This window comes from Macadamia integrifolia, unplaced genomic scaffold (genome assembly GCF_013358625.1).
Source record: "Macadamia integrifolia cultivar HAES 741 unplaced genomic scaffold, SCU_Mint_v3 scaffold319, whole genome shotgun sequence".
Classification (NCBI taxonomy): domain Eukaryota; kingdom Viridiplantae; phylum Streptophyta; class Magnoliopsida; order Proteales; family Proteaceae; genus Macadamia; species Macadamia integrifolia.
The window spans coordinates 36,116-54,295 of record NW_024869281.1 but is presented as its reverse complement, the minus strand read 5'-3'; the positions used below and the strand labels follow the sequence as shown (position 1 = coordinate 54,295).

The window sequence follows — 18,180 nt, the reverse complement described above, 5'->3', positions numbered from 1 at the left end:
AGCTGTTGGAATAAACATATGCTAAATAAAGCTTTGATAGATCCTTCAAATCAGAGATGCTAAATGATAAGTAAAATATGTAACATTAGAATGTCCTATCACCCAAGCCATTTGATTTGTATCAATAGCACATTGCTCATATAATTCACCGCCTTCGTCTATCAATGATATCCTCTGATATCCTCCCATTATCGCAGTGGATCAAATTCTGGGCAGAACCTTGATAAAGAGCAGAAGAAAAGTTTACATTGCATGAATGCATAATCTCAACAGCTAGGGAAAAAGTAACTAAGTTTTCACTCCTGCCAGCAATTTAGATTTGAACCCAGTTTCTACTCACTGATGGTGAAGAGAGAATCTCTTCAACAATGGGATCTAACAATGATTGGACTGGCAAAGGTTACTTTCGACTCAATACAATAGGGGGTGCAAATTAATAATGGACCCAAGGTACAATCATAGTGTCACATCACCAACACTGAAGAGATTCCCTGTTCAACCATGGGTGAAAGAAAACTTAATACTAGAAAATAAAAAGAAAAATGTTATTGAAAGTCTACTCTTCCTTGATGACGACTGCACCCACCTAAAGATCTGTACTCACTCCCAGCAGCTATTTGGATCCAATCATCTGGTGTAGCACTCAATGAGCCAACAAGACAAAGATCACAGGGGTTGGATGCATCTTTTGAGCCTTTAGGAGCTCCCAAGGTGGAACCGTGGCAGCAGTAGGTTCAGCCACCTCGTCCTATCCTATTCAAGCTGAATAGAACTAGCATCCTAGAGGCCAGGTGGTCAGTTTTCAATTCGTGCCTTGAGTTGTTTTACAGCAATTGCCAACAGCATGTCTTGGCTGTCACAGATTTCAATCCAGCTTGTGCCATGGATAACCAACAGCAAGCTGAAGAGTTACTTGACTGTGCCTCCTCTGTTCAATGGTATACTTCAGTACCAACCTGGTTGTGTGCCATTAGATCCTCCTTCCGCCTCTCTGTAACGGAGGATTTTATTATTACCCAACCCCACCACAGTATATCAATGAATAAATAAATCAGTGCAGGAAATATCTTAACCTGCAAACCAAAAGAAAAAGGCAGACATCTTAACCTGCATTATTTCAATCAAAAGGATTTACTCGAGGAAAAATCATGACTTTGAATTGCCATCGTCAATTAAGGCTACCAAAGAAGTGAAAGGAACCATGAATGCTGATGCTGTTTGACCCGCCCAAACAGAATACAAAATTAAAAATTCTCTCCTTTTACCTTCGAAAAAAAAAAAAAAGGATAAGAAAAATCTATCCCCCGAAAGGTAACTCGTTTGAGCTGTGCTGATGACATGTGCTCAAAGAGTTGAAGAAACTAATAAACAAGAGTAAGCTAATTAAAACAGCAGCAAGTAGAATAAAAAAGAATACACCCCTTAAATATAGACCACCGACCCTTCTTTTTTTTTATTCTCCTACCGTCAAACCAAACCCGAATTTGTAGTCTTTCTTCATGTGATCAATCTGCAAGCAGATAAAACAGATGGATATATTAAAAAAGGAAGCTTCTGAAAAACAGACTGCAATAGTTCCATGGTGAAAAGAAAAAAGCTCGAATCTGTCATAAAAAAATGATGTTCTTGATATGAATTATGAAACTCAGCTTTCTGTACCCCAGTTGACATTTTGGTCATTTGACTGGGCACAGCGTGAGGCTAGACAAATGTCAGCCAAATAACCAAAACATCTGCAATATTTTGTCCACACTGGTTAACTATGTAACTCCCCGACCAACCAAACCAATGTGATATAATGTGGTTGGTTTAGGATGTAGGTCCCCATCCCCATTCCTTATGTTACATGTTTTCCCTAGAAACAGGGACAAGAACTCTCTCCTCCTTTTTCACTCTCTATGACAATCCTCCATTGACTTCCTTCCAAATCCATGCCAAGATCCCTTGGACTGCTACCAAAAATGAAAAACAATTAATTGACAAAGAAACTCACCTCGGCAGAAAGAATAAAATTGAGACCCATATTCAACCGTTCTTCCAGAAAAGCAGCTGTGCAGCCATTGGAATCGATCTTCCCTCTTAGACGACACTGCAACCAAAAATTCACATAGACCATGATTTCATGACATCCACACAATTTCCTCCCCCCCCCCCCCCAAACAGAGAGATATCCTTCTGGTTGACATAGTAAAATAATACAGGAATTAGATTTCTATCAAAGGTCAAAAAGCTAGATTTAAGAAAAGCAGTGGTAATTTTTTAACAGACGAACAGAAGAGGGAGCATATCAGCTGAAGCATGGAATACAGAAGCAGCTGATAATGATATCTTCTTTTTCCTTTTCTACTTTTTATTGGATTCCCTTTCCCCCTTTGCAAACATGTGCAGTGGGAGGGAGGAGGCTATGTTAGATAATAGTGGACATGCTTTTTACTAGGAACTGATCTGGTGAGCTAATTTCAAGAACTTACAGTAACCAATATAAATGAAAGAGAAAGAAATCCTAATCCATAAAATAACACAACCCATACACTAATAATGAATATTTTAATCATAAATCAATATAATTACACTTCTATGACTGGCTTCAACTCAGCGTAATTTTGTATCGCAAATACCTCAGGGCAAATGAACCCATTATTTTTATGCATTTGTTCTCAGTGGCAAATATAATGCTCAAGGTTATTTAAACTTCTTAGAAGCTAACCAGCCATGACCTTTTAATGGGTTAAAGAAGATTAATGCACTATTTGCAGGAAATCAGCAACCACGTAACACTGAGATGCACACCATAGGTGTCACGGTGCCAAGGCGAACCAAGGCGTTGGAGGGCTGTCTAAGCGCTTAGGCGAGAAGGCGCCCACCTTAAGACGAACAAGGTGATCAAGTGTTATTTTTTATTTTTCCTATTTTCTAGCATTATTTAGTAAGCTATATATACCTTGTATCATAAAAAATCAACATTAAGCCACATCAAGTCATTAAAAATCAACATTTAGCCACATCAAATCATAAATATCAACATTAAGTCGTAAAAAGTCAACATTTAGAGAAATGCTCTTGTTCTATAATAAGTTTGACTAGTCAAATGATTTTATTTTTATATGAGATTTTTTGTATTAGGTATAACATAGAACCAGCTTTCCAACAAGTCTAAGATTACTTAAATCTGAATTGTAACGACAAAGTTATGCTCTGATCAAACTTATTTTAAAGTGCGCAAATGCTATTACAATTGCCTGAATGAAAATAATTTTATGGATATCAAAACAAAAGATTATTTTACCGGGCTTTTAGTTTTTAGCAATGTATTAACATGATATGATTTATAAAATTTTCATAATTAAGAAAAACCCCAAGCATTTAAAAGGTGAAAATCGCCCCTATAACCAAAATCCAGTTTTTGTTCTTGGACTGGGGGGTTGACTTTTTATCCTTTTAGGATTTGATTTTTTAACTATTTTTATTGGATTCAATTAGGAGGTATTTTTTTATTTATGAATAATATCTTAAATAAATGAAATAATATTTGGCATAAATAAGTGCCAAAACACAAGGCGACATGCAGTGCAATAAGGCGATTGTCGCCTAGGCCCTAGGCAAACCTTCTGGACGCCAAGTCGATGCGTTGGCGATGCCTTGATAACTATAATGCACACTGAGGTTCCCCTCCCATTTCCTATAGTGCAGTTTAGCAGAGGCACCTAGGCGATTCAGCATTCCAAGTAACGTGGGGCCTAAGTTGTGCTTAGGTAATCAACTTCACTCAAAAGGGAACAAGAGGGGGGGTTGTCTTTTCCTCGTCTTTCAACTCAATGATCTTAGTCTCAACGACGATAAAGCTATTCGCAAAGTATACATACCAATCAAGGAGCTCCATGATAACGCAGGGAATGGGAATTCCGCCCAATTCATTAGCTATCAGGTAGCAATCTCTCTACCTAACAGATGTAGCCGGGGGGTGGTTTAGGGGGAGGGGAGATCTAGGGAGGGCACAGGAGAGAGAGAGAGAGGTAAGGAATTCAAAACAGGGTGTAACGATCCAGTGGCAGAAGAAAGAGGGTGAGGGGCATTCAGTGGCAAGGACTCGGCAGCCTTTAAGCATTACGGCCTTCGAATCACCATATAACATCTCTTGTAAATCAATATGACACAATTAGGCTTTTTTAACTTCTGCGCTTCTCTCTCTCTCTCTCTCCTTCTTTTTCTTCTGCAACAATAGTATCCTTGTCATACTTCACCGATAGGCAGACTGGTTGGGACCACTTCACCAACAAATCAATCTAAAGTAGCATCTACACTTCTGAAGCTAAAGTTTGCCAAGGCTAGTTCGGCCAAAATCTAAATGAGGCAGGGAACGGAGGATTGATTTTATTATAGAATATAATGGGTTTGGAGACATTACTATAAGTGACACCGGCCATTCTACTCCCTCTTAATGGGGGTTTTTACTTGGGTATGGCTGTGAATAAGTAATTAATAGAAGAATAATACAGTTTTAGTTTCATTTTCTTCTTTTTAATTGTTGTTGGGTGATGTGATTTGAAATAACATGGTTCATGATTGATGATGATGAAATTTGAAACTAGAAATTGGTTTGGTTGTAGGTTGAGTTATGGATCAATTTGCTGCTGAAGACATTGGGTTACATCCCTAGAATTATATATGCCATCTGTGTGCTATGAGTCCATCATTTTATAGTCAATGTTTCTCCTTTCAATTTACGATTCTAAACCACATGGGTTTGAGCAGGGGGCTGTGGTGGTCAGGAGAGGAAGGGAGGCAGGGGAGAGGGAGTGAACGGGCGAGGGAAGGGGAAGCCGGAGCTGGTGATGGAGAGGGAGGGTAAATGGGAAATTACAATAACACCAACCATCTAAAAGAGTGTAAGAAATATAATTAAGCATAAAAAAGAAAAGAAATTATGGTTATAACAGGTTGTTGTAACCACCTTGGATACAAACAGATTTTCCCAATTTTAGAAGCTCAGAAAAAAAAAAAAAAGGAAGATGGGGCTAATAGATTGAAGTGGCATTTAGCAGGTGGATATAGGGATGTGGCCAAATGCCCCAGGGTTCTTCTTGAGGTGCATAAGGCCATGGCTACTCTCATGAAGGGAGGAAGTCAAATAAGAAGAGGAAAAGGAAGAGATTAATGATGCAGTTCTCGAGAGACAGGAAGAGGCAGAATTAGGGGACTTAAGACTGATTTTGATATGGATAAGGGCTTAGTACCTTCTGATGTGGAAATAGAGGGCAGAGGCCAGACAGAGACAGCATGTGAGGGCAGCGAGCCGTATTATACATATGCACAAGCAAAAACGACAAAGAGTTCAAGGGAAGAGCTGGTTCCTCTGGAGCCAGCTACAGCAAAGGTTGGTCCTAGTCGTGGTTCCTCCAGAGCAACTGTAGCAAAGGATGATCCTAGTGGTTCTTCTGCTCAAGGTAGGAAGAAACATAAGCAGACGGAATTTCCCTTAAGGAGGTCATAGAGTGTGAGGGGAGCCCCACCCCCACACCCACACCCACACCCACACCCACACCCACACCCAGTAGATAGCGATGACGATGCTATCGACATACTTGAGCAGGATCCTACAGTTTTGAGAACTCAAGCCAGTAGACAACGAAAGCTGAAGCAAGTGAGGTCTGATTGGAAGGGTAAGGTAGGGGATGCATGTCGAAGTGATTCTTTTACCATAGTATCCCAGTACATGCTCCTTAGGGACTGTACAATCAGAACATTCTAGAAACTGTAGAGAGGGATGGGAAGGGAGGGAAGGGACCCACTGCTTATGAGGTGATGAATATGTATCTACCCCCGTAGAGGAGTTGGAGTACATAGAGACCCTCAAGGGGATATGTCAGATTATGTAGTGATTGTGATGTGTGATCGTGGGACTGGGCCTATTAGACAGTCCATCATCAACTTTATGGTATATTGTGATGGTAGTACCGTAATCGTTTAGTCTTTGATGCATCCAAGGAAAAGAAGGATGCAAATATATATACAACTTGTTGATGGAGGTGAGGTGGAGATAGACAACATTGTCCAAGTGGTGACGGACAATGTTAGTAACTTCAATAAGGTGGGGGAGAGATTGATGAACAGCAGCAGATACCACCTGCTTGGACCCCTTGTGCAGACCACTACATTGACCTCCTGTTGAAGGACATGGGGAAGAAGACATTGGTATGAAGTGCGGTCGAGAGGGCAAGATGAGTGACCACATGTGTAAAACCATAGATATGCCCTACAGCTACTTGGGACCAAGTGTGGTGGGGATTTGGTTAGAACGGGCATCACTCAATTCGCCAACTACATTGCCCTGCAAAGCTTTAAGGTAAATAAGGCAGGACCATAGTTTTTAAGGCGCTGGTAAGGCCAGCGCCTAGGCGCTAGTGCGGTCCAGTAGGGGTAAGGCAATCAGCCGACTCAGGAGTAGTGTAAAAGGCGGCCGCCTTTTACACTAAGGCGCTGAAAGGCGTGTAAGGCGACGCCTTACAGCGCCTTGGTGTACAAGGCGGTCGCCTTATGTGCTGGATATTTAAAAAATAAAAATTAAAATTGTTTTTCTAAAGATTCCAAATCACATATTATTATTGGGACGTGTATAAAATCTGATGCACATGTGATGCATTGGATCGAAAATCATATAAAAACTAAAAACCCTTACCATAAAAAAAAAAAAAAACCCAATCAAAAGTTCAAAACCGTGTGCCTCTCATTCTCTCTGAGTCATTTGCCTCCAAAACTCAAAACCCCAAGCCCCAACGTCCGACGAGGCGACGATCATCCTCCGGCGACTTCTCTTCCCTTCGACAGACTTCGCCGACAATCGGCGACAACGTGCGAACATTTCCGGCGGCAATCTCCATCTCTTCCAGCGCTTCGAAGCCTTCGGCGAGCCTTCGACAGCCATCGCGCATCTCCTTCTCCTTCGCGGCCTCGACAAACCTTCGGCGAGCCTTACACAGCCTTCGGTGACATCCGGCCGAGCCTTCGACAGCCTTCGGTGGACATCCGGCGACACCTTCCGACAGACTTCGGCGCATCTCCTCGCTGGCAGCATCTCTTCGACCAAACTTCACTTCACAACACTTTGGTAAGTTAAATTTTTTTTCTCTCTTTTCTCTTTCTTCTCCCTGCTTTTCTTCTGTCGTATGATTTTTTTTTTTTCTTTCTGTGACTGTTGGCTGCTGTTGTAACTTTGGTAAGTGAGTTTTTTTTTTTTGCATGCATAGTTTTCTCTTTTCTTCTTTCTGCTTTTTTTTTTTTTTTTTCTTCCTGTGACTGTTTGCTGGTTTGTACTTTGTAAGTGATTTTTTTTCTCTCTTTTCTTCTTTCTTCTCCCTGCTTCTTCCTTCTTCGTATGATTAGTTTTTTTTTTTTTTTCTTCCTATGGTGACAAAGATGATTGGTTGGTTGATAAGTGTAGGTTCAGGTTCCACTTATCTATGGAAACAATTGGTGGTAGCAGTGGGGGAGAAAATACAAGTACTGCTGCTACTGCACAATCAACGATTGATCCAAGCAAGGATCCGAAAAGGAGAGCTAAGTCAAATGATCCTGGATGGAAATATGGGTATTGGTCTGACGTATCTGACAGAAATTGGATTAAATGTACCCTTTGTGGGAAGGATGTCAGGGGAGGAATAAAATGATTGAAGCAACATCTTATTGGTGGCTATGGAGATGTAGCCAAGTGTGTGAAAACAACTGAAGCAATTGCTAAAGAGATGAGAGATGCAATATTGAAGAACCAGAGGAAGAGGAACTTTGATTGTTTGGATGATTTGGATGTTAGTGATGGACCTACAGAAGTAACCCGTTCACAACATAATATAGTATCTGATTTGGGGGTCTCATTTCCTATCCCTAGCTCTGGGACAACTTCAAGAAGAAATAAAGCTATCATTCAAACACAATCCAAACAACAAGTAAGGGGTCCCATGGATAAGCATGTGAGGAGGACTCCTGAAGAAGTGGTTGCAGATAGGCGGGATAAAGGTTCATATCAAACAACAATGGAGAACCGAGTAAGAGGAAAAGAAGAAAGAGATAAACTTCGTTCTTATTTTGCAAGGTGGGCTTATGAGAGTGGTGTTCCATTTAATGCTTTAAAGTTAAGGAGTTTTGAGGAATTGGTAGAGGCAATTGGTCAATATGGACCAGGTTTCAAGCCCCCTTCAATTCATGACTATAGGGGGCCTCTATTGAAGTCTGAAAAGGATAAAATTGATGAGTTAAAGGTGAAGTGTCAAGGATATTGGAGGAAACATGGGTGCACACTCATGTCAGATGGGTGGACAGACAAGAGAGGAAGGCACCTAATTAATTTTCTTGTCAATTGTCCGGAGGGGACTTTTTTTTTGGAGTCTGTGGATGCATCTAGCCAATCACAAACAGCTGAAATGTTATTTAAGCTACTTGATAGCAAGGTTGAAGAGATTGGTGAAGATAATGTGGTTCAAGTAGTCTCTGATAATGCTGCCAACTATGTTGCAGCGGGTCGACTACTAATGGAGAAAAGGAAGAGGTTATTTTGGAGTCCATGTGTAGCTCATTGCATAGACCTTATGATGGAGGAAGTAGGCAAATTACGCTCTTATATGTCTGTTATATCGAAGAGGAAATTGACTGCATTCATCTACAGGCACACTCGTCTTCTTGAAGCCATGAGGCAAAAAACAGGAGGAGACTTAGTGAGGGCTGGAGTGACTAGATTTGCCTCTTCCTTTTTAACACTCCAGAGCTTATACAAGCACAGAGAATCTCTGAAAAAATTATTTGTTGATGATGAATGGTCCCGTTCTAAGCTTGCATCTACAGAGGCAGGGAAGAATGCTTCTGAGACTGTGTTTGCTACAACATTCTGGAATGGTGTGATGGATTGTATAAGAGCATCACAGCCTCTTCTTCAACTCTTGAGGATTGTAGATGGTGATGAGTTGCCTGCTATGCCTGAAGTATATATGGCAATACAAGTGGCAAGGAAGAACATCAAAAAAAATTTTGGAGATGATGAAAGGAAATGGAAGAAAATTATAACGATTGTTGATCACCGTTGTGAGACTATGATGAATGGATCAATATATTTAGCTGCATTTTTCCTCAATCCAAACAAGTTCTATATGGCAATAGCAGATAATCCTGATAATGAGTTGGACTTAGCTCAAAAAGCAAGTGATGCCTTCAATGATGTTCTTGTAAGGTTGGTGCCTGATGAGACCTTGCAAGATAAGATCATTGTCCAGGTTGACAAGTATACCACTGTTCAAGGAAGTTTTGCAAAGGACATGGCGATTAGACAAAGGGACAAGTTGAATCCTAGTAAGTATATTTCCTTTTAAAGTTCTAATTAGTTTAGAACTTTGTATGTTGATTTTTTACTTCACTTATTTTTTTATATTATATATTTATAGTCTCTTGGTGGTCTCGACATGGAAGTACTGCTCCTGACCTTTCAAAGCTTGCATTGCGCATACTTGGTCTTTGTTGCTCATCTTCTGGTTGTGAGCGCAATTGGAGCACATTTGAATTTGTGAGTATTGACTATTGAGTTCTGAGTACAATAGTACATGTACTTCACTTAATATGGTTTTATTGAAGATAAGTAGATAACCTCATATTATTAATGTTTTTCAGATTCACACCAAGAAGAGGAATAGGTTAGAGCATTAGCGGTTAAATGATCTTGTCTACATTCAATATAATCGCCGACTTCAAGCAAGGTTCCAAGAAAGAAAAGAACAATGTAGAAACTACAATCCATTGTTGCTCGATGATCTTAATTGGAGTAGTGAGTGGATGATTGGTGAATCAGAGGATGAATTAGTTCATCCTGAGAATGATATCACTTGGAGAGATGTTGATAGAGCACTTGGAGCATCTTCATCATACCAAGGCCATAATAGACCAAGGAGGGCTCCAGCATCTACCAGTGGAACCAATCTTTGCTATACCCGGCGTGGTAGGAGGGTTGAGCTTGAGGATTTGTCAGATGAAGAAGTGGATGAGATGAGTGAAGAGGATATTCGTGATGATGAAAACATTGAGGATGATTATGGCATAGCTCCAAATGATGCAAGCCAGCAACAGAATGCAGATGAAGAAGAAGATTTTAATTTAATTACTGATTTGGATTGAAAGTCTTTGAGTTTTAGAACTTTGACGTATTTTGAGTCTTTAAACTTTAAAGTTTTTTGAGTCCTTGAACTTTTAAGTATTTGACTTTCTTTGTTTACTAAATTCTTAGCATTTTAGTTTATTTTATGTTTTAGCTTCATTGAAGTTTAAAGTTTTTAGAATGATTAAGAATCCCCAGGTTAGTCACTTCTCATCCATTTAATTTGGCATCTCGATTTTTACTTTCGATGTATTTTAATTCTAAGTTCTTAATTACTTCTTTGACAGGAGTAGAAATATAGTGGATGACCTTAGGGCTTAGGCACTCATTATGGCATCATAGAGGTAAGTATAATAAATACTTGTATATTTTATGTCTTCTTTTCTTTATATTTATAATTTTGTTTCATAATTATGTATTTATATTATATGTTAATATGTTAAGATGATTGATGATTGAATATTGATGATTCATGATTGAATATTGATGATTGATGATTGATGATTGATGATGAATTGATGATGAACTTAGTTTATTCACTTTATTAATTTGTTTTCTTGATGAATATCTTACATTGGTATGAATATAAACATTTAATATTTATTTAGCATACGAGTAATAGGATTTAACTAGTATTTGAGTCAAATAGATTGGTTTTATAAAAAAAAGTACACAAGAACGCTTTAGTCAATAAGGCGACGCTTTATGCCCGCCTTATTGCTAAGGCGCTCCGACAGGCCCTCAAACGCCTTAGTCGCACCAGCGCCTTAAAAACTATGGGCAGGACATAGTCTATGCTTGCCTTAGAGAAGTGGTTTGGAGGAGGGAGGTGGGTTCTCCAAGGGGTAGAGTAGCCCAATTGAGCATATCCAGTGAGCAATTCTGGCATGACTTGAAGAAGGTCGTCATATTTCTTGAACCAGTAGTGAAGGAATTGGGGATGGTTGACTCTGAGAAGAAGTCCACCCTACCACACTTGTATGCGGCAGTGGAGTTAATGAAGGGCCACATGATAGCAGCAATAATACATGGTGGTAGGAACTGCATCCAAATAGTCTAATAAGATCTCTAGGAGAGGCAACTTATACATCACGACATAAGGCTATTGAGTTTTTAATTTCTAGTTTATAATACCAAAGTCAAAGTACTTTCTAATTATAACTTCATGGGCATTGACATATGTTTATATTTATTCAGCACACTATCTAATCTCAATTCTCAAGTACCAATACAAGCATAAACTTGGGATGGACAAAGACTAAATAGATAAAGTGAAGGATGTGGTGCCCAAGTTGGAGCAAAACCCAGATTTCCAGTCCCACGATAGTGAGTTATAATTGCAATTTCTTAAGTTTTCACAATCAATGAAACTATCCCCGTTAACAGACTAATGCTGATGTATCAACGTTTGAAATGGATATCGCCAAAGACCTTTAGGGTTTGCACTAGGGATCAGCTTGGTGGTAGGCCCAAGCCTAAGATTTCCAGTCAGATGGGTGCCAATGTTAGTGAGTTCATGTCTCTCGAGAGGGTCAAGTACACATACAGATGCCCCGACATTTTGAGTCCCAGCCTGGCGGGGATGATGAGGATGTCGAGTGTTAGTATTCCAGTGGTTGAAGTCACACACCCATTGCCATATGATGGTGGATATGATGCCAATGGTGGTGATGATGATAATGATGGAGGTGGTGGTGGTGATAGATTTGTAAACTTTCAAGAGGAGTACAAGCATGCCCTGCAGGTGCATAACAGACAAGCATGACAATGTTGACATGGAGATAGATGTTTCTTCCTTGTTTCGCACATTTGGATGCCTCAGTCTGGAGGGTAGTAGTGTATATAGTGAGTATGGATAGTCAGGATGATGGCATGCAACATCATTTCCCCCAGACACATCAAGTGTCGGGTATGGTGGGTATGATCAGGCATAGTTCATCATATTCCATACTACTCATAAGGATCAGTCACAAGATGTGACAAATTTTGTGGACAGCATCTTCTCATTCATAGACCCCCAGTAACACAATCAGCCTGGTCACCAAGCAGCTATAGTGAAGGCTCATTTGCATTTCTCATTCTTCAGCATCTTCTCATTTATCATCCCGATCCAATGATCTATATCTAATGTTGGGGTACCTTGATAACTATGGTTTCATTAGATATACAATGACATGGCCTTCTTTATGATTGAGTCAAAGGAACGGTTTTATTGGCAGCAGAAATCTTCCTCATCTTTCAAGCCCACCTGGAACTCTGTGGTATTGACATAGAGTAGAGACTAGGAGGAATAGCAGGGATCTTTTGCTTATTTGCACTTTTGATGTGGGTTGACTGATTGTACACTTGTGATGTTGTAGCATTTTGATATTTAATAAAATTAAATGATTTCTCTCCATTTCTGACATGCAATTGCATATTTTAGTTGTTTTATTTTTGTATGTTATGGTACTAAATTATGTGTAATATAGGCTATCTTTGAGAAATATACAGGCGAGGTATGAGTACGACGCACATTCCGAAACTAGGCTATGAAACCAAACTAACCTTTTGAGGCTTTTTTTTAACAATCTAAAGGTCACAGTGTGTTTAGGGATGCTTATTTAGGGTCTTTGTGAAGCTTCAGGCCAAAATATGGTCATTTGATCATCGAAATGGGCAAACAAAACCATCCACCAAAACCTGCAGGCTTTCGGCCAGGTTTTGGTCAAAATCCGAAATATTTCGGTTTCAACCAAGGCCGAAACCATCTTCTTGAACTTTGCTCAGCAAAGGCTCACCTATAAAACCGGGCTCACCTACACTAATCCTGTTCTGACATTTCACTCTATCTGAGCAATCAATAGCATACTCTCTAATTAAATTTCTCTCAGGATACTAGTAAACCTTCACAGCCCAACTCAAAGATGGTTCAATTTTCAGTCCTGATCTAAACAAGACATTGGATAATAAAATTACCTGTCGTAGGATGTAATCATAACCAAAACTTGCTGTAACATCTCTTGACATGTAGTTGTACATAAAATCTGATGCAAGAGACACCTGCATAGCTGACAACAACATAAGATAACAGCACACACCACACGATTAAAAGACACAACATCAGAAATTCTTCAAGGATGGCTTGCTTACCTTCTCAGATACCTTTTGAACATAGCTAAGAGCTACCATGCCCGTGCTGGCAATTTGTCCTGTAGCAACCTGCAGGAGTAAACCAAACCTCTTCAGTATAAAAGACTACTATCTTCTTAACAATGGATATGGATTTATTGAACGACTAGGAATACAATCTGAACAAATTCAAATCAATTGTTCTCATTTCTTACGTCCTATCCATTTTTTATGTAAAATAAAATAGGGAATTCCCACTAGGTGGAGGCAACCACAACATGCAATAACAAATATAGAGTGCATATGATATCCACTACTCAAGCAATTTAATTTCAATTTCACAAAATAAAGTGGTTGGTAACACTGATAACCAGATGACAGCAGGGAAATAACAGAATAATTCATATAATAGGGTCCAGAATAATCCCACATGAAGCTAAAGTTCAAAGCACCAACTAAACCCAAAACCAGCACTTGCACAGGAGACAAAGTGAGGAAAATTTGCTAGAACTGAATCACCTTGAGTCCAATTGAACATAAATTCAAAACAGAGATCTAGTAGGACCTAGCAGGCATTTCAGCTAAGGAACAATGGATTTCTCTGTCCAGATAAGGTGTAACTAGGAGGAACAAAATCTGTATAGATCTCAATGATTACAAACTGAAGGGATTAACGAATGTGTAAAGAAACTTAACTAAAGAGAATTGACCTGTAAACAATAGAGAACAAAAGAGAGAGAAAGGTGATATGGGTAATGGGAGTCCCAATTGATGAGATTGGACTGCCCTCCTTCATTCATTATATAGACTAACAATTACACACTCCTAGTAGGAATAGGAAATATACTCCTAATAGGATTAGAAAGCAATAAAATAGGAAACAAACCTAACTCCTAACTCTATTAGACCAGAATACTACTAAAGGGAGTCGTGACTTGCGCTGGACAGCTGGCCACGACTCCTTTATTCCACACAACACTTCTAACACTCCCCCTCAAGCTGGAGCATAGATGTTAATCATCCCAAGCTTGTTACAAATATAGTCCACTCTACCACTTCCCAAATACTTAGTGAAAACATCTACAAGTTGTTCTCCGGTGCAAATATGACTTGTAGAAATCACTCCTTCTTGTAATTTTTCTCGAACAAAATGACAGTCAACTTCAATATGTTTTGTCCTCTCATGAAACACTAGATTTGATGCATTATGAATTGCAGTTTGGTTATCACACCACAACTGCATAGAAGTACACTCAAACCCAAGTTCCATCAAAAGCTGTTTTATCCACATCAACTCACAAGTGACATGAGCCATAGCACGATAGTCACACTCAGCGCTATACCTCGCCACAATAGCCTATTTCTTGTTTTTCCAAGAAACAAGATTTCCACCAGCAAAAATGCAGTATCCTGTAGTTGACCTCCTATCAACCGGAGATCCAACCCAATCAACATCACAAAAACCCTCAATACGATTATGTCCATGATCAGAATACAACAGACCACGTCCTAGAGCTTTCTCAAGATATCTCAGAATACGAACAATGGCATCCCAATGTGAAGTTAGTGGGGACAAAAGAAACTGACTCACAACACTGATAGGGAATTCAATGTCAGGTTGAGCCAACAGCTTTCCCACCAACCTCTTATATTTCTCTGGATCTTCTAAGACATCACCTCTTTCAAATATAAGCTTCACATTTGGATCCATTGGAGTGTCAAGGGGTTTGGTTAACATACCACTTTCTGAAAGTAAATCCAAAACATACTTTCTCTGAGACAAAGAATTTCCCTTCCTTGATTGAGCGACTTCAATCCTTGGGATACTTCAACCTTCCTATTTCCTTAGTTTGAAAGTGTTGCTGCAAATGTACTTTCAAACTTTGGATTCCTTCAACATCATCTCCGGTAATAACAATGTCATCAATATAAACAACCAGAAATATCCTCCTTGCACCAGACTTCCGATTGAACATGGAATGATCATTGTCACACCTTGACAGTCCAACTGCACAAACCACATCAGTGAACCTACCAAACCATGCACGAGGAGACTGTTTTAGCCCATGCAAGGACTTCTTGAGCTTGCACACCTTTCCACACTTCCCCTGAGCAACAAACCCCCGGGAGGTTGCTCCATATACACCTCATGCAAATCACCGTGAAGAAAAACATTCTTCACATCAAGCTGAAACAATGGCCAATGAGACGAGGCCACAAGAGAGATCAAAACACGAACAGAGGTCAACTTGGCAACAGGGGAAAAGGTATCCAGATAGTCAACACCATAAACCTGGGCATACCCCTTCACGACTAACCGAGCCTTCAAATGAGCAAGGGACCATCATGGTTAACCTTAACTACATAAACCCAACGACAGCCAATAGCCTTCTTGCCAGGAGGCAATGGTATAAGATCCCAAGTCTAGTTTTCTTCCAAAGCAAGTAATTCGTCTTCCATTGCTATCATCCAGCCAGGATTAGATAATGCCTCTGCAATATTCTTAGGAACAGGATGACCAGAAATAGTGGAAAGACAGGAACGAAATGAAGATGACAGGCCGGAATAAGACACAAAATTAGCAATAGGATGTTGGGTACAGCTCATAACACTCTTACATTGTGTAATAGGAAGATCCAAATCAAAGACAAATATTTGGAGTGGGATCCATAGACAAAGATGAAGAGGCAAGTGTTGTAGAGAGAGGAGGTGCTGACACTTCCTGAACAGAACGAGTATAATGCTGTGGAGCAACCGGTAGAGGAGGAGATGGTGGTGGCAACTCTTCTTCTATGGCAACCTGTGGAGTAAAATTATGGATAACATAAAGTGGAAGGTCATCATCCAACTCAGACAAAACAAATGACTCATTCGAATAGGGTGTCAACTCAAAGAACACATCGGTAGCAACAAAGTATTTCTGAAGGACAAGAGAATAACATCGGAATCCCTTTTGGTTACATGGGTAACCCAAAAAGAGACATTTAAGAGGAGAATCCAACTTTGATAAACCCGGACGATTATCACGAATAAAGCAAACACATCCAAATACTTGAGGAGGAAAAACAAAAAGTGGGCCAGAAGGAAATAATAAAGAATGAGGAATACCACCACACAAAATAGAGAAATGCATACGATTAATAAGAAAACAAGCAGTGAGAACAATATCAGCCCAAAAATATTTGGTTACCTTCATTTCAAACATAAGTGACCAAGCAGCCTCCATTAGATGACGATTCTTTCCTTCAACTACTCGATTTTATTGAGGAGTATCTTAACAAGAAGGTTGACGTATCATAACCAAGGTTCGAAATTTCATTTCGTTTCGTTTCGGTGGGTTCAGAAACACCGAAATACCGAAATTTTGGCGAGATTTCACCAAGATGGTGTATTTTTTTTTTTTTTTTTCGGTGGTCAAACGGCCATATATTGACCTGAAACTTGGTGGGTAGCTTATTTTAAGGTTAATAAACATGCTTAGAACATAAAAATGCAAAAATATTAGAACATAACATTGTTTTAGAGTTGCACCTTTGTTTGACAGCAACCCTCGAACTGTTCTGGAAATTTTACCAACATGTATTTATGTACTATTTCTAAAAAAAAAAAAAAGTTTTGGAGAAAAAACTTTACCTTTCCTAAGCTTTGAATGTGTAGATTTTTTTGTAGGAGTCCAATGGAAGTCAAAATGTTTGATGATGTGGTTAATTAGAGGCTTGTTGCAGTGTTTTTCCTTCAAAATATACAAATGGAACTGAAACCACCTAGACAGGTAAGACAGAGTCGAAATTTCGACAAGATACCAAAACGATACCAAAATTTCGACCGAAATATGGAACACATTGATTTGTGCCTTATTGCGTTTTGAAAAAAAAAAAAAAACCAAAATACCGTAATTTCGACGAGATTTCAAACTATGATCATACTATACCCAGCCATAAATTGAGAAAATGGGCCAGAAAAATACTCTTTGGCATTATCACTTCATAGAATTTTGATAGTCACATTAAACTAATTTTGAATTTCAACAACAAAAGCACAAAAGCTAGTAAATAACTCAGAACGGTTTTTCATTAAATAAATTTAGGTCTTCCTAGGATAGTCATCAACAAAGGTAACAAAATACTCAAAACCTGACTTGGATGTCACAAGACAAGGATCCCATACATCCAAGTGAACCAAATAAAGGGGGGATGCAGACCGTTTATTGGCTCGAGGAGAATAACTGATACGACTCACATTTTAAACTAAATAGAGAATTAAAACTGGGATCAAGTTTCTGTAAACTTTGTAAAGATGGATGGCCCAAACGACAGTGAACCTGATGAGGAGTTAAGAGTACCCGAACAGGCTATGAAAGGAGAATCGTCTTCAAAAATATAGTCCCCCAACTCTATGACCTCTACCAAGCATCTTCTTCATCGTAAGATCCTGAAAAACACATTGAGTCGGAATAAAAGGTTACAGAACAATTGTAAGCCTGTGTGAACTTGCTTATAGATAGAAGGTTAAATGATTAACTGTCGCAAATAAAGAACAAATGATAACAAAAAGGAGGGATTAACACAAACAATGCCAATACCATTGACCTTAACAACTGAACCACTGGCCAATGTGACATTAGCAAAGGATTTCTTAAAAGAAGAAAATATACCTGAAATATCGAACATGTGATCCGATGCGTCTGAATCAATTATCCAGGGACGAGAAGAGGAAAGACATGAAATGGCATTACTTGTATGAACAAGAGTAGCAATGGAAGGCTGAGATACTTGAGTCTGAACTAATTCTACCATACAAATTCTTCATCGGTCATCTTGACCATTTTACCCTCAGTTTGTCTAGGCTGAGAAGGTTCATCATCTATGGCTGAATTAGCAAATTGCTTCTAAGGAGGTTTGCCATGAAGTTTCTAGCAAAAACGTTGGATGTGTCCTGGT

At 39.3% G+C, this 18,180-nt stretch overlaps 1 protein-coding gene across 2 annotated transcripts in view; it reads right to left on the bottom strand.

Annotated features, from left to right (window-relative positions):
* Positions 1-1,130: 1,130 nt before the first annotated feature.
* LOC122067883 (mitochondrial import receptor subunit TOM40-1-like) overlaps positions 1,131-18,180 on the bottom strand; it is a 40,075-nt gene continuing 23,025 nt past the window's right edge. For both annotated transcript variants that reach the window (XM_042631724.1, XM_042631725.1), the window contains 4 exons: positions 13,262-13,330; positions 13,088-13,171; positions 1,994-2,089; positions 1,131-1,510 (listed from right to left, as the gene is read on the bottom strand). In XM_042631724.1, the coding sequence (XP_042487658.1) occupies positions 1,454-1,510; positions 1,994-2,089; positions 13,088-13,171; positions 13,262-13,330 (306 nt within the window). In that variant the 3' untranslated portion in view covers positions 1,131-1,453. The remainder of the gene's footprint in view (positions 1,511-1,993; positions 2,090-13,087; positions 13,172-13,261; positions 13,331-18,180) is intronic.